General features: G+C 44.7%; 4 protein-coding genes and 1 long non-coding RNA gene across 5 annotated transcripts; 3 read left to right on the top strand and 2 right to left on the bottom strand.

Moving 5' to 3' along the window:
* The first annotated feature begins 655 nt into the window (after positions 1-655).
* zgc:136439 (uncharacterized protein LOC678627 homolog) lies at positions 656-4385 on the top strand. Its single transcript, XM_047371252.1, has 8 exons — positions 656-951; positions 2685-2774; positions 2854-2933; positions 3013-3128; positions 3200-3297; positions 3900-3968; positions 4046-4104; positions 4201-4385. The coding sequence occupies exons 1-8, from the start codon at positions 760-762 to the stop codon at positions 4319-4321; spliced, it is 825 nt and encodes a 274-aa protein (XP_047227208.1). The 5' UTR covers positions 656-759; the 3' UTR covers positions 4322-4385.
* LOC124871740 lies at positions 958-2510 on the top strand. Its single transcript, XR_007039105.1, has 2 exons — positions 958-1983; positions 2066-2510. It is a non-coding gene; the product is annotated as an uncharacterized LOC124871740 (long non-coding RNA).
* Positions 4309-9809, bottom strand: asnsd1 (asparagine synthetase domain containing 1). Its single transcript, XM_047371251.1, has 3 exons — positions 8418-9809; positions 6941-7122; positions 4309-4654 (listed from the first exon to the last, which is right to left on the bottom strand). The coding sequence occupies exons 1-3, from the start codon at positions 9807-9809 to the stop codon at positions 4399-4401; spliced, it is 1830 nt and encodes a 609-aa protein (XP_047227207.1). The 3' UTR covers positions 4309-4398.
* On the bottom strand, positions 9722-11326 carry LOC124871739 (ASNSD1 upstream open reading frame protein-like). The gene is made up of 4 exons (XM_047371254.1): positions 11121-11326; positions 10937-10990; positions 9934-10009; positions 9722-9863 (listed from the first exon to the last, which is right to left on the bottom strand). The coding sequence occupies exons 1-4, from the start codon at positions 11193-11195 to the stop codon at positions 9823-9825; spliced, it is 246 nt and encodes an 81-aa protein (XP_047227210.1). The 5' UTR covers positions 11196-11326; the 3' UTR covers positions 9722-9822.
* Positions 11327-14156: 2830 nt separating this feature from the next.
* LOC124871529 (methylmalonic aciduria and homocystinuria type D homolog, mitochondrial-like) lies at positions 14157-15235 on the top strand. Its single transcript, XM_047370901.1, has one exon. It carries the CDS (start codon positions 14296-14298, stop codon positions 15100-15102), a length of 807 nt encoding a protein of 268 aa, XP_047226857.1. The 5' UTR covers positions 14157-14295; the 3' UTR covers positions 15103-15235.
* Positions 15236-15563: the final 328 nt, after the last annotated feature.

Raw genomic sequence — 15563 nt, 5'->3', positions numbered from 1 at the left:
TTCCAACTTTATCCATGAAATAAAACCCACAGGAGTTCCCATTCAATTCAAATTCAGAAATACTTTATTAATCCCAAAGGGAAATTAAATGTTGTAGCGTATATTCTGCAGGTTTCTTCAAAGAGCCGTTGTAGATGCTGTGGGCAGGAAGGATCTCCTGTAGCGGTCTGTCTTACAGCACATTTGAAAAAGCCTCTGACTGAAGACAGTTCTTGAAAATAATGTAACAGCTACTCCAACCTGCTACCACCTTGAGCAGCGCAATTCTAGAATAATTGGTAGTCTTCCAAACCTCCAGTCCTGCCGGAACCTCGCTGTTCCAGGAATGATCCATAGACCACAGGTGAGGCTTGGAACATGGATGGTGCAACCATGAAAAACTGCTTCAATGCTGCTGAAGAAAAATTATAAGGTGAATAAAAATAAGAGGATAAGAGTTAAAAGATTACAGGACAAATTCAAATAGTTTTAGATGGATTTATGAAGTAAAGAATAAATCAGGATTAATTTAAATGAAAGTCGTTGAAAATGAATTATTCATAATCTGCAGTTTTCAGCTTGATTTGTTCCGGTAGATGTTCTGTAACCAGTTAGAAAGTTTATTTGTTCCGTTTCTGAGCCTCCAGCAGGGGGCGATAGTGGCACAATAAGCTCTTTCCAAACCTCCAGCGAAACACAAAGAAGAATTGGAACTTTGACTCAGTTATTAAGGTGGACTTGGTACCAGAACCCTGACTCAGATCTCGGGTCAGAGTTCTAATGAAAGCCGTGATACTCGCCGCCGGGTACGGAACCAGACTGCAGAGGGATGTTTCCTCCGACAGCAGCGGCAGGTTCGCTCACCTGGTGGGGGTACCGAAGCCGCTGCTGCCGGTGGGTCAGTGTCCGCTGATAACCCGCTGGATCAGGGCTCTGAGCCGGTCCGGAACCGTGGACGGGATCTATGTGGTGGTAGGAACCAAAAACCGATGAGTTTTTGTTGATCAAACTGAATTTTAAATACAGAACTTGTTCACACGACCGGACTGAATCGGATCCTAACTAGAACCGATCCGAGTTTAATGAACCTTTTCTCCTGATACTAATTGGAATGAACGTTTGGCATAAATGAATGATTCCGCCGCTTTTACCCACTCTAGTCAACCTTTGACCCGTTCTAGTTAAACATCTACTACAAGAAGAATCTTCAAACTTGAACTGGGCCGTTTCACTCCAATTAGAGATTCTATTGGACCCAGTTCGTTGTTTGAGGAACGTTTTTGTGGTAAAAACAGAACAAAGAGCGATTTTAAGGCTTCTTTGGTCAGTAAAGCTCATTACACGGAGTCCTGCTTAAAAACCAGAGGAACCAGAACTCAACCCTGGACAGGATTACAGAAAACCATTTCCCTCTTCATCTCCATCTAAAGCTCACAACAAGAACCCAAATAAGAAGCAGGTACTGGTACTGGTGTCCTGTCATCATGCAGGTGGAAGCTCAGGGGATGGGAGCAGGAGAGAAACATCAGGATCTGAGATGAGGAAACATCTTGACGTCTGATGGGCGGATGGAGAAGAAACCAAAGTCCACTTTTAAAAATGATTTTCTTCTCCTTTGGGTTCTGGTTGATGTGAGGAAGAATAGTTCTGGGTGGAGATAGAGAGGAAGATTCCAGAAGAAAAGTTTTATCTGCCATTAGTGTCGAATAATCCTGGTGAGGATCCATGAAAGGTGGTCGTATCGGAACCGCAGTGAAACCCAATACTGAACACTGGACTGTTTTAATTTGCACTCAGCTGGATTATATTCCAGACGGAGTGAATTGGACCGGTACATGTGGGTTTCTATTTAAATTAATTAAAATAGAAACTCTGACTTAGGTTCTGTCACACAACGCAGTCTGGGCCCGGCAGCAGAGAAGGTTCTGTCACACAACGCAGTCTGGGCCCGGCAGCAGAGAAGGTTCTGTCACACAACGCAGTCTGGGCCCGGCAGCAGAGAAGGTTCTGTCACACAACGCAGTCTGGGCCCGGCAGCAGAGAAGGTTCCTTCACACAACGCAGTCTGGGCCCGGCAGCAGAGAAGGTTCTGTCACTTCCAGATTTAAACAAAGATCGGACTGTGGTCCAGCTCGTCCTGCAGGGTTTAGCTCCTCAGCATGACACCTGGTGCTGCAGAGGTCCAGAGACGGACCACTTATTGGACCCGGGTTCATGTAAAACAAGCTGCCGTTTGGACTGATCTCTAAACTCAACTGTACTGATTTGAGATGGACCTCCAGTTAGTGGGTTTGAACCTGAGTCAACTGGACTTTAACCCGACCGGATCGGACTGTGCTGAGGCTAAACGACTCTTCAGGAACTCGGGCTGCTTGTCAGCTTGAATTTGAATCCGTTTTTAAAGAATGTTCTGGCTCAGTTGGACCGTATCAAATGCATCAGTTTATCTGACAGATGTACTGATCTGAGTTTTAATTGGGTTCTGCTGGGCTTTCAGAAACTAATTATCTGAATAAAATTGAATCTGATCATTTGGACCTTGTCTGGAATCATTTAGAACCAGAACCATTTATATTAAATCAGATCTGAATTTAGGACCCTTTGTAAATGTTGGCTGTAAACTGGACTGCCTGGTTCTGTAGAGCACATTAACAGGTTCTAGTGAGAGTTCTGGATATTTCAGCAGAATCTCTTGATCTCCACAGACCAACGCTGTGTACCAGGCTGCGTTTGAAGAATGGGCCGCACAGTTTCCAGACGTCCGGGTCCTCAGTGATCGGACCAGAAGCAACGAAGTAAATCAAACATGAACAGAATTTTAACACCAGAACCCAGATTCAAAGTTTCCACTGAACCAAATGCTGTTGTTCTCAGGAGCGTCTCGGCGCCGTCGCCTGCCTGCAGCTCGCTGTGAAACACTTCTACATCCAGGACCAGGTGCTCGTCGTCGGGGGGTGAGCTTCTCGTTTTACATCCAGACCATCAAACATGGTTCTGTAGGATTTCAGGCTCGTTTCTGACCTGGTTCTGCAGAGATACGCTCTTCAAGGAGGACTTCAGCCTGGCTCAAGTTACAGAGAAGGTTTCTCAGCTGCAGGTGAGGCGTGAAGACAGCTGCCTGGTGCTTTCATACCAGTGCAGGGATGAAGGTGAGCTCCATGGCTTCCCAGTTACCCAGTATTCACAACCAGTAATTAACTCTGTTCATGTTGCTCTGCAGAAACCCAGAAGTATGGGATACTGGAGGTGGACCATGATCTCCGCGTCCTCTGCATGAAGGAGAAACCTCGGCCTTCAGAGACGGAGTCAAGGAGAGCAGTGAGTTCATCAGAGAAGCAGCTTCTCACTTCAGTCTCACATCCATGTGGAGAAGTTCTGGTCCGCTCTTCTTTCGAACGTTGCTTCGGTTCATTGAGGTTTCTGCTCAGCCACCACAGCATTTAATCAGACTGAAGTGTGGACTTTGACTAGGCCCAAACGTCAGGCCTCCCCCCAGCACCACGCTTCACGGTTGGTATGAGGTGTCTGGTTTTCTCCAAACATCTAGTGAGGAATGGACCGACTGTCCCACCTGAGCTGCAGCTCCTCCAGAGTTACCGTTTCCTCTGCTAAACGCTCTCCTTACCCAGTTTAGGTGGACGTCCATGTCCTGGTAGGTCTGCAGGTGGTCCATCCTCTCTCCATGTTCTGATGATGGATTGAACAGAACTCTGGATGTTGTTGTAGAACCTAACCCTGCTTTAAAGTGAACCAGAACTTTCTCCCTGACCTGTCTGCTGTGTTCCTTGGTGATCATGATGCTGGATGTTCTCCGATGTTCTCTAGGGAACCTCTGTCAGATAAAATCCCAGTAAATCTGAGTTTGTGGTTTGAAGGAACCGTTGAATGGATGCTGAGTATCATCATGTTTGTTCTTTCAGTGCCCGTGTTTCTACGTGTTCTCCAAGAGAAGTCTTCTTCTGTTGGACACTTTCCTGGAGGAAAAGAAGGTAAAATGAATCCTAACGTCACGATTTAACATCTCCGTGTTTTCATTGGATTCTCATTCCGAACTTTTACTCATCAGGACGCTCCAGTTGAAGTAAAAGACGCTCCTGGAAACTTTGTGTCCTGGCTCGTTCTGAGGTAACCCAGATCAGGGATCTAGTCGGGTTCTTTGTTCGCTCTGAATCCGTTCATACAACAGAACCACATTCATACATGTCGTTTCTTCATTGTTAGGAAACCGGTTTACGTTCATGAAATCTCTGGACGTTTTGATGTCGGAAACCTGCAGTCTTACCTGGAATGTGACCTTTACTTTAAGGAAAAACTTCAGGATGACAAATCTTACATGATTTAGAAGAAATCTTTTAATAAAAAAAGATTTTTTTTATGATTCAGACAGATCAGTCTGACTGTAAAAAGTGTTTCCCATCATTAAATGGTCTGCCCCGTGAGGAGTCTCCTGCATCTATCTGAAGCCTTTTCACGGCGGTCCTCCATCTTTGCGACGCGCGAGCCGAACTGCATGGCTCTCTTGGGCAGGACAGCTGATTGGCCGAGGCCCAGCTGCTTCGCCGCCAACCTCAGGAGGAGCTTCTCACCGACGCCGCGGGGAAGAGACAGGTCCGTCTTGTCCCAGACGGGAAGGGAGTTCAGGTAACTCACCACGTCCTCGTCCAAGTAGGGAAACCTGCAGAGAAAACAGGACAGACTTCTTTCTTCCATGTTTCGTGGTACGCTGTCATCCAGTAGGTGTGGATTTGTTCATGAATTACAAATAAAGGATGAAAAAGTAAATCTGATTCCTTTTTTAAAGTTGATCAGAATCAACGTTGCTGCCAATGTTTCACACCTCAGGTCTGGGCCGGGAAAAATCTACAAAAACTGTGTTTATTGTAAAGAAAAATCAGACTTATTGCAGGAAATGAAAAATGTTCGTTGAGTTTTAGGCTCAGATGGAGAAAAAACATGCGTCCATTTTAATAACAGGTGCCTCATACAGGTCCTTCTCAAAAAATTAGCATATTATGATAAAGTTCATTATTTTCCATAATGTCATGATGAAAATTTAACATTCATATATTTTAGATTCATTGCACACTAACTGAAATATTTCAGGTCTTTTATTGTCTTAATACGGATGATTTTGGCATACAGCTCATGAAAACCCAAAATTCCTATCTAACAAAATTAGCATATTTCATCCGACCAAAAAAAGAAAAGTGTTTTTAATACAAAAAACGTCAACCTTCAAATAATCATGTACAGTTATGCACTCAATACTTGGTCGGGAATCCTTTGGCAGAAATGACTGCTTCAATGCGGCGTGGCATGGAGGCAATCAGCCTGTGGCACTGCTGAGGTCTTATGGAGGTTCAGGATGCTTCGATAGCGGCCTTTAGCTCATCCAGAGTGTTGGGTCTTGAGTCTCTCAACGTTCTCTTCACAATATCCCACAGATTCTCTATGGGGTTCAGGTCAGGAGAGTTGGCAGGCCAATTGAGCACAGTGATACCATGGTCAGTAAACCATTTACCAGTGGTTTTGGCACTGTGAGCAGGTGCCAGGTCGTGCTGAAGAATGAAATCTTCATCTCCATAAAGCTTTTCAGCAGATGGAAGCATGAAGTGCTCCAAAATCTCCTGATAGCTAGCTGCATTGACCCTGCCCTTGATAAAACACAGTGGACCAACACCAGCAGCTGACACGGCACCCCAGACCATCACTGACTGTGGGTACTTGACACTGGACTTCTGGCATTTTGGCATTTCCTTCTCCCCAGTCTTCCTCCAGACTCTGGCACCTTGATTTCTGAATGACATGCAGAATTTGCTTTCATCCGAAAAAAGTACTTTGGACCACTGAGCAACAGTCCAGTGCTGCTTCTCTGTAGACCAGGTCAAGCGCTTCTGCCGCTGTTTCTGGTTCAAAAGTGGCTGGACCTGGGGAATGCGGCACCTGTAGCCCATTTCCTGCACACGTCTGTGCACGGTGGCTCTGGATGTTTCTACTCCAGACTCAGTCCACTGCTTCCGCAGGTCCCCCAAGGTCTGGAATCGGCCCTTCTCCACAATCTTCCTCAGGGTCCGGTCACCTCTTCTCGTTGTGCAGCGTTTTCTGCCACACTTTTTCCTTCCCACAGACTTCCCACTGAGGTGCCTTGATACAGCACTCTGGGAACAGCCTATTCATTCAGAAATGTCTTTCTGTGTCTTACCCTCTTGCTTGAGGGTGTCAATAGTGGCCTTCTGGACAGCAGTCAGGTCGGCAGTCTTACCCATGATTGGGGTTTTGAGTGATGAACCAGGCTGGGAGTTTTAAAGGCCTCAGGAATCTTTTGCAGGTGTTTAGAGTTAACTCGTTGATTCAGATGATTAGGTTCATAGCTCGTTTAGAGACCCTTTTAATGATATGCTAATTTTGTGAGATAGGAATTTTGGGTTTTCATGAGCTGTATGCCAAAATCATCCGTATTAAGACAATAAAAGACCTGAAATATTTCAGTTATTGTGCAATGAATCTAAAATATATGAATGTTAAATTTTCATCATGACATTATGGAAAATAATGAACTTTATCACAATATGCTAATATTTTGAGAAGCACCTGTATATGAGTTCTAACTTTTCATGTTAAAACCAGATTTATTCAAAGAAATAATTTCTCTCTGAGGCCAACTTGAAGAGAACAAACCTGCTTTCAGAATCACACTGAAAATAGTTCTGATTTATTCTCTATATTTAATCACAAATTCTAGCTGTTCTTCCTCAACATTTCAACTTAGTTCTGGAAAGAAAAGATCCACCATGTTTTCCTGTTAATAATGGCATTCATAAAAAAATTGGTCAACATGTTGAACCACAATATTTCTTTGGCAGCCATTAGAAGAGACAAATGAACGAAGCCCAACGGGTTTACCGACTTCTCCGGACTATGTGGAGGTCTTTCAGGGAAGACGACCCACAGGGAACCCTACCTGGCTTCCTTCCCGTGGTCACCGATCACTCTGTCATCCCGGCCTAAATTCCTGGAGGATATCCTGCTCAGCTCCATGGACAACTCCCGGAGGAGTCCTTCATGTCCAGACGTGTTAAATCGGACTCTGTGACGGGAGTAACCCGCCAGCTGCTCATCCGCTCCGATCCCAGTCAGGATTACCTGCAGGTAGGTAGATGTAGAAACACAGGAAGGACCATGAGGAGGCCCGTGTGGATTCAGAAACAGAATAAAGCAGCCTGCAGTCCTGCTTCATCCGTCATCTCTTTACATCCTCTCAAGCAGCCAAACCTCGCTTCAGGTTTCCAGACTTTTCTCTCCACCCTGGTCCTCAGGGCCCACGGACCGGCATGTTTTAGACACGTCCCTGCTCCACCACACCGCAGTAACAGGGTTGTATTGCTCCCCCAGGAGGCCACCAAGGCTGCAGAAGCCAGGTAATCCTTTAAGGCCGGTGTGTAGCTGCAGGGAAACACCTAAAACATTGCAGGACGGTCCTGAGCACCAGGGCGGAGAATGTCTGAGGAACCTGGCCTGCTTCCTCAGAACCACAGAACTGGAAGCATCAGTATCTGATGTCATGTTTCTCTGCTTCCAGCCTCCAACAGATGGAGGAGGACAGCAGACTGATCTTCTCCACCGTCTTCTACCTCCTCAGCTACTGTGATCAAAGCCGCAGCTCATTAACATTTACTCTTTTCTCCGATGAGAGGAAAACACAACCACGTTAGTATTACATGATCTAACCCTAAAGGGGCGGAGTTCATTGACTGAAGGCTTCTAAGGCATCATGGGGTTTGTAGTTTTCTCAACATTAACTCCCAAATTCATCATCCAGAGACAGACAGCAGAACAAACGATGAACCAACGTACAGATTTAAGGCCTACTAAAGAGCTTGGCTGCATTTCATATTAATATTAATGCATTTCAAAACTTGACTTTTAGACACTTAACAGAAAGTCAACACTTCCTCCTTGGGATTCACCTCGTTGCTCCTAAAACATGTTTCCTGTCTGTCAAACTGTGGTAAATGAAACAGTTTGACAGAGATGTTAGTCAAGAACACCATAAATTAAAAGATGCACCAACATTCGGTTCTGCAGAATATGATTTTTTGTTCCCTATTCATCAAAACTACTTTCCTGAGTGGAATAAAGAGAAATCGGGTGACGCTCAGCTTTGCTGCATAAATGGGGATAATTATATAAATCCTCCATTTTCTGCTGAATCCAAAACAATCAAAGAAACAGCAGCACATTTTTTCTCTCATCTGTTGTGGTTCTGGAATTAAAAACAAGAATCAGAACATGCAGGTGAAACCCACATGTTCTGCTGAACAAGGAGAAGCCTGATCGGTGCATCTCTACTTTAAAGGAAGAAAGAGAAATGACAGTTGACTCAAGACTTTTGCACAGCCACAAAGCTTCATTCATGGAGCGTGAAGCTGGACGTTCACCTTGGCTGAGGAAGTGAAGGCTGTCGGACCGCCGTCCTCCTCGACGGCTCCGGCTCCTCTCGCAGCGAACCACACGGCACACCCGATGCTGTCGTCCAGGACCGTGTCCAGAGGATGGACCGCATCACAGATCCGCTCCTGACGCATCTTCTGCAGCTCCTCCTGAGTCACGTTGATCTCAACAAAATTCCAATGCCTGTCTGGATTCAAGCGCTGCAATTCCTCCAGCCCGGCTCTTCCCGTGAGTCTGTCCGGAACGTCGAAGGGGCCGAATGTTTGGGAACCTGTCGGGTCGCTCCTGGAGTCCAGGGAATCCTTTTTGTGGTTCCCGAGTTTCTTTGCAGAGCTGCTGTGTTTTTTTGGCTCCTGGAGTTTGAAGGCAACGTTAAGCAGATCTATCGGCTGATGACTGGGAATGTGGCGGTCCGCTAAAGCGGCCAGGATCATCGAATCGATCCCTCCTGAAAAAAGTACAGCAACACTTGCAGAATCGTTGGGAGAAGAAGAGAGTTCTTGTGGTCTGAAAGGCAGAGACTGAACTCGTCTCTTCACAGCCTCACTGAGGACTTGGATCAGATGCCTCACCTGATCCGGTCGCTCTCTTCCCGCCAGCAGCTTCTCCAGGTCCCCAACAGATAAACGGGATTCTGGGTGCAGTTCTGTTTTACTTACTGAAGCAGGAAGTGACACATTTAAAGGACAAACTGGGGAAGAGAGAATGAGACCAGCTTGGTTTGGTACAATCCTGCAGTCACTGGGAAAAGATTCCAAACTGGTTGTGGGATTACCGGCATGATCCCACGGAAACATCTCCAGTGAAACAGAACCAGTTCGTGCAAACTCCTTCAGATCAACCCTGAACACACCAGCTGCTGGGACTTCTGTCCAGTTCCAGAGATCGGGCCCCGACGCCCGAGCTGCCACCGATGTCAGAGTCAACGTTTCCGAGGCGCACTTCCACAGCAAGCTCCGTCGGCCGAAGAAGTCCCTCCCGAACCAGAGGAAGTCTTCAACCCTCTGGTGATAAACAAACGCCCACGGCCCGCGGATGGCCGATAGGCCCGAGAGGATCTCTGAAGGTGTTCTGCAGGACTCCAGCATCTGAGAGACAGCAGTGGTGTCGTTCTCCTCAGGATTCACAGGCAGGCCTCCGAAGATCTCCCCGTTCCACATCAGGACGTTCCCAGCGCCGTCCTGAAGTGGCTGAGGGGTGAGGAGGCCCCTCATGTGAAGAACATGGGCGGAGAATGAGCACCGATAACCAGAGTCTGTCCCTGTAACCGTGACGTCCCGGCTCGAGTCGGGTCCTCTTCTCCGCAGATGTTCCCAGATTGTTTTGTCCTGCTTGGACTGAGCTGCAGACAGACTCAACAGGCAAAAGATGCCACACATGGTGGCGGTGACGTCACAGATCCTGCAGCTCCTTCTTCATGTAATCCAGATCCTCTGCAAACACATGGTATACGTCAGGATCACATCTCCATCAGAGGCAGAAGTTTAAACTGGTCCTACTTACTTCTACAGGAACTCAGAGTCTGGTTTCTGTCTGCCAGGAAGAAGATGTTGCTGTTCCTCTGCTGGAGGTAAACTTTCTGCAGGAAATCAAACAAGAAAACATTTGATCCATTTAAACTTTTCAGACTTTGGACCACCTTTGAACATGTGCCTGGATCCAGGTTTTCCTCTCTAGATAATGAAGACTTCAGTCATTAAGTTAGGAACATCTGAAAATATAACAAGTGTTCATTCCAGCTCATATGACCCAAACCAGAACTGAGTTCAGCACATAGAACTTTGCCCTTTGACCTCCTTTATGCCTTCATTGGCTGCTTTTTGTTGTCCCTCCTGGAACCCTTCTAGGATTCAGCCCCAGAAACCCGGGTCAGTTGTCAGGGTGACGATGGCCCTTTGACTGGGAGGTAAAGAGTTGGACATTCATCCTGCAGCTGGTGGAGAAAGCAGGACATGATTTCCACTCTGATGTTCTCTTTTCCACATCCAATCTAACCCGGTTTTAGCCTGGTTAATCCTACATTTAGACTCTGTTTTTATTAGCAGCTCATGGTGATTTTCTCAATCTTTGGATCACATGTTTTTAATCTGAGATTGAAAACAGAAATAATGAAAAGTCTGGTCCTTTTATAATAGCAATCATTGGACAAGGGTGGACAAGTCAGATCAGAGTAATAAGATTAAATAACTTCCACAATAGTATCATTTTACACACACCTGTGGCCTCCATGTTTCAGATGGATCTGATTTAAACGCTTTACCTCCTCTGCCTCCCATCAGGTGATCAAACCTGATGGGAGGCAGAGGTGTAGAAGGAGGGAAGCACCTAAACATGCGGGTCCAGAGTTTCCGGAACCAAACTGAAGTTAGCTTCAGATGATGGCGTCCGGTTTGATAAACGGCTAACGAGCAACTCCACCTTTTCACTGCCTTGAACGTCATTAATCTGCTCTAGTTTAAAACCTAGAATGTTAAATTTGTGAAAACCTGGTTCAGAATTTGCTCACCTTGTTTTTCTTCAGATTAGAGAGCTCGTCCACAATAATCTTCTGCTCCTTTACCTACAAAATAAAGACACAGCTGACCAAACCACAACCACGGGTTCATGTAAAATATCCAAACCTGAATATTAATACATATTTAGTGTTAATCCTCCTGTGTGTTAACCGTCAGAACCCGTTTTTAACGAACCTTTCTGTTCATTTCCTCCTTCAACGCTGAACATTCGCTCACATCTTCGCTGTTGTCTAAATTCTGCGCAGACATTCTGTCCTAAAGCCAAAAACAGACAGTTTAACGGAGCTAGCAGCGGCAGAGCGCTGCAGTTTCAGCATCCGGGTTAGGCCCCGCCCCCATCAGACCATATCCGGTTCACGAACGCGTCAGAGTCGTACGTCAACGTCGCCGCCATAATGGGACAGGCAACACACGCAGAAACTACTGCATCTCTAATAAAGCAGGAGAATTACATTGTAATTTTGACATATTTCCTGTGAAATGTATCATAGCTGAATTTACAGACCACTGGCTGCTGCACGTTTTGCAATAAAAGAATCAGAAACAACTCCACATTTATTTTTTGCTGTGATGTAACAAAAAAAGATTTAGAGTGATCTTGAGTCTTATTTTTTTCTATGCTGCAAATATTGTAAACTCTGTAAAACTCAAAGTTATTATTTTTTATTTTAGTAACTCAGAAAATTGTGAGCTTGAACACTTGATGAAAGCTCTGTTTAACTTGTTGCTTGTTTAGGTTTTATTATATTTTATTTTTTGTCTCATGTACAGTACAGACCAAAAGTTTGGACACACCTTCTCATTCAAAGAGTTTTCTTTATTTTCATGACTATGAATATTGTAGCTTCACATTGAAGGCATCAAAACTATGAATTAACATGTGGAATTATATACTGAACAAAGAAGTGTGAAACAACTGAAAATATGTCTTATATTCTAGGTTCTTCAAAGTAGCCACCTTTTGCTTTGATTATTGCTCCACACACTCTTGGTATTCTGTTGATGAGCTTCAAGAGGTAGTCACCTGAAATGGTTTTCCAACAGTCTTGAAGGAGTTCCCAGAGATGCTTAGCACTTGTTGGACCTTTTTGCCTTCACTCTGTGGTCCAGCTCACCCCAAACCATCTTGATTGGGTTCAGGTCCAGTGACTGTGGAGGCCAGGTCATCTGACGCAGCACCCCATCACTCTCCTTCTTGGTCCAATAGCCCTTACACAACCTGGAGGTGTGTTTGGTGTCATTGTCCTGTTGAGAAATAAATGATGGTCCAACTAAACGCAAACCGGATGGAATAGCATGGCGCTGCAAGATGCTGTGGTAGCCATGCTGGTTCAGTATGCCTTCAATTTTGAATAAATCTCCAACAGTGTCACCAGCAAAGCACCCCCACACCATCACACCTCCTCCTCCATGCTTTACGGTGGGAACCAGGCATGTAGAGTCCATCCGTTCACCTCTTCTGCGCCACACAAAGACATTGTGGTAGGAACCAAAGATCTCAAACTTGGACTCATCAGACCAAAGCACAGATTTCCACTGGTCTAATGTCCATTCCTTGTGTTCTTTAGCCCAAACAAGTCTCTTCTGCTTGTTGCCTGTCCTCAGCAGTGGTTTCCTAGCAGCTATTTTACCATGAAGGCCTGATTCACACAGTCTCCTCTTAACAGTTGTGTACTGTATCCACCTCCTGCACAATACAACTGATGGTCCCAACCCCATTTATAAGGCTTGAAATCCCACTTATTAAACCTGACAGGGCACACCTGTGAAGTGAAAACCATTTCAGGTGACGACCTCTTGAAGCTCATCAACAGAATACCAAGAGTGTGCGGAGCAGTAATCAAAGCAAAAGGTGGCTACTTTGAAGAACCTAGAATATAAGACATATTTTCAGTTGTTTCACACTTTTTTGTTCAGTATATAATTCCACATGTGTTAATTCATAGTTTTGATGCCTTCAGTGTGAAGCTACAATATTCAAGAAGGTGTGTCCAAACGTCTGGTCTGTACTGTATAATTTTTATATATGACACTTTATATCTGGACAGGTTGTCAGTCCCACAATGCTGGCCGCCACATCACCGTGCAGTCCAGTCTAATTCAATAGAATTAACATGTATATAGTGCCACATCAAATAACTATATGATCCAATAAGTCCAGTTCTGTCCACTCATGCAAACCTATTACATACAGTCCAACTCAGTCCCTTTATTATTCTACCATGCAGTCAAATTCAGTTGATCATATAATCCCAACCAATGAAAGGATTTTTATTTAATAGTCCAGCTGTTTGTATACATATTTTTCTAACAAGCACCGCCCAGTCTTGAGCAAGCATATGGCAAAAGTAGAGAGAAATTAGTCGTCTTCAACAGGAGGAAATCTGCAGCACAACCGGTCTTAGTATGATTGGCCATCTTTTTGGGGATTGAGGGATGTCTCGAACCCCAGTCTCTGTGCTACCCTTATGCATGCTCCAACACACCTGAATCAAATGAATGGCTCCGTAGCAGGTCTCTCCAGAATATGATGACGCCTGAGGACATAATTTGGACACAGGTGTGTTAAAGACGGACGGTTTTAAAAGTAGCGGACAGATGGTCTCAGTATGAGTGGCCATACACAGGTCTCCAGGAAATAAATAAATAAATTAATAAATCACCCTGGCAGCCAGCTAGTTCATCATAAAACACCAGTCTTTAAACTGCTGCGCTGGCTCTCTGTTTGTCAACAGGAAGCAGCATTTACTTTCGATGCTCCTGAGCTCTGGAAACATGCCTGAAAACCCGAGATGTGCAGAAACGGTTCGTTCCTACTTCTAGGCTAAAAACATTACTGCTCAGTCATAATGTCTAAAGATTATTTCATCGGTTCATGTCCAAGATATTGATTTTAAACTAGCTTTTTAACGTTTCCGTCGTTTTAAGTAATGCTTACATTTTAGTTTTTATTTTATTGTTTTTAATAAAATTTTTGCCATATCTGTTCCCTTATACACGTGTTAATTTATTTAAATTCCTTACATGTTTTACTTTATGCAAACACTTTACATGTTTATGATCCCATCGTTACTGTACTGCGCTGCTGTCTCTTAGGTTTTGTGCATGAAGGTTATTTATGGGCAGAATGACACAAGCTTCAAAGTTAAAAAAGAGGAGTTTATGCTCCAGACCGCTAGAGGGCGAATAACCCAACTGAATGTAAAATGCTGGAGTGAAGAAGTAGGTCGGAAATGCGCATGTGCGAATGTGAGTTTACAAGGACGCAACGAGTTTTTGTTATTGAACTGAAAAACGCTGAAAAAACGGAACGAAACACGGATTCTTCTGCAGGCAGAGGTTCGGTAGAATGGCCTGTCTGAGTCCGGTTCTGTCTGGCAGAACCAGGCTGGTTAGGTACCTTCCCGGGATCAGTGTGTTGGTTCACAGCATGGCTGCAAGCAGATCCATGTCTGAAGCAGAACCTCGCACTGTAAGAAACTCTGGTCTGGTCACAGTCAGACCAACTGGATCTGACCAGAACCCTGCCGGTTCGGACCTCTTGGACCATCACCGTCACCTGTCTGATCCAGTGGACATACACTGCCCCCTGCAGGGAGATGGAGAGCACAACAGGAGAAATAAGCTCCGGGTTTTCCAGATCAGTGGAGATGATTCCCAGGAGGTTCCTCCATCTGAACTTTCCTTTTCCGACTCCAGGGTGGAGTGTGCCGTACTCTCCTGCCCTGAATTATTAAGGAAAGATTTCCTTTCTATGTTTCCTGAGGCTCCTTCCTCTGACATGATGATCATCACGGTGACCCAGAAGACCCAGAACGATATGACTTCGTGGAGCACAGATGTGGAGCAGGAGAGGGAGCAGATGCTGGAGAAGTTTGTTCATGGAGCGAAGGAGATCTGCCTGGCTCTGCAGCTAGAAGGGTACTGGGCTGACTTCATCGACCCTTCTTCTGGCTTGGCGTTTTTTGGCTCCTACACCAACAACACGCTGTTTGAAACGGATGAGAGATACTCTCAGCTGGGCTTCCACATCGAGGACCTGGGCTGCTGCAGAGTGATCCGACATTCCCTCTGGGGAACGCATGTCTTTGTTGGGACAATTTTCACCAGCACACCATCTAGATCCTTCATTCTAGAGAAGCTGCAGAGCATCTAAACACCCAGTAAAAAAAAAAAAAAACTTGATTTGTTTATTCCTGCACCATTTTAAGGTGTTGGCATTTATTTCTTTGAGAGTATGGAGGTCAGAAAGTGCTATAATTCAAAAAATAAACATATATTTACTTAAACGCGCCATCATTTATTTATTTATTACAACTGGAAAGAAGTATATATAGTTTATGAAACGCATATTTTTCAAATGTTGTTTACAAAGAGCATTCATTTTATTATTAGCCCTCTTTATCAGACAGTGGGTGGAGCTAACAGCTCTAATCAATACAAATGGTGTAAACTTGCTGTGGATTTTAACCAATCGGATGTTGGCGTCTCATTCCTAGTTTCATTTATTTAATGGTATCTTTTCATAGAGAAACGTATTGCTTTTATGACAATATGACTTAGAAATGTTTTAAACATTTTCACAAATTCTTGACCCACTTTAAATAATTATGTCAG

The sequence above is a fragment of the Girardinichthys multiradiatus genome, chromosome 7, assembly GCF_021462225.1.
Source record: "Girardinichthys multiradiatus isolate DD_20200921_A chromosome 7, DD_fGirMul_XY1, whole genome shotgun sequence".
Taxonomy (NCBI): domain Eukaryota; kingdom Metazoa; phylum Chordata; class Actinopteri; order Cyprinodontiformes; family Goodeidae; genus Girardinichthys; species Girardinichthys multiradiatus.
The sequence above is the reverse complement of the archived record's forward strand: the minus strand, read 5'-3'. Positions and strand labels throughout refer to the sequence as shown.

Bases quoted from the DNA above. Each gene is read 5' to 3' on its own strand.
- LOC124871739 (XM_047371254.1), bottom strand. From the start codon at position 11,195: ATGTCTGCGCAGAATTTAGACAACAGCGAAGATGTGAGCGAATGTTCA. The intron at 10,010-10,936 runs GTGAGCAAATTC...GATTTCCTGCAG, and splicing joins CTAATCTGAAGAAAAACAAG to AAAGTTTACCTCCAGCAGAG. The intron at 9,864-9,933 runs GTAAGTAGGACC...ATGTGTTTGCAG, and splicing joins GACTCTGAGTTCCTGTAGAA to AGGATCTGGATTACATGAAG.
- zgc:136439 (XM_047371252.1), top strand. From the start codon at position 760: ATGAAAGCCGTGATACTCGCCGCCGGGTACGGAACCAGACTGCAGAGG. The intron at 952-2,684 runs GTAGGAACCAAA...TGATCTCCACAG, and splicing joins TGGACGGGATCTATGTGGTG to ACCAACGCTGTGTACCAGGC. The intron at 4,105-4,200 runs GTAACCCAGATC...CTTCATTGTTAG, and splicing joins GTGTCCTGGCTCGTTCTGAG to GAAACCGGTTTACGTTCATG.
- LOC124871529 (XM_047370901.1), top strand. From the start codon at position 14,296: ATGGCCTGTCTGAGTCCGGTTCTGTCTGGCAGAACCAGGCTGGTTAGG.
- asnsd1 (XM_047371251.1), bottom strand. From the start codon at position 9,809: ATGTGTGGCATCTTTTGCCTGTTGAGTCTGTCTGCAGCTCAGTCCAAG. The intron at 7,123-8,417 runs GTGAACGTCCAG...ACCTACCTGCAG, and splicing joins CCTTCACTTCCTCAGCCAAG to GTAATCCTGACTGGGATCGG. The intron at 4,655-6,940 runs GTAGGGTTCCCT...TTTTCTCTGCAG, and splicing joins GACCACGGGAAGGAAGCCAG to GTTTCCCTACTTGGACGAGG.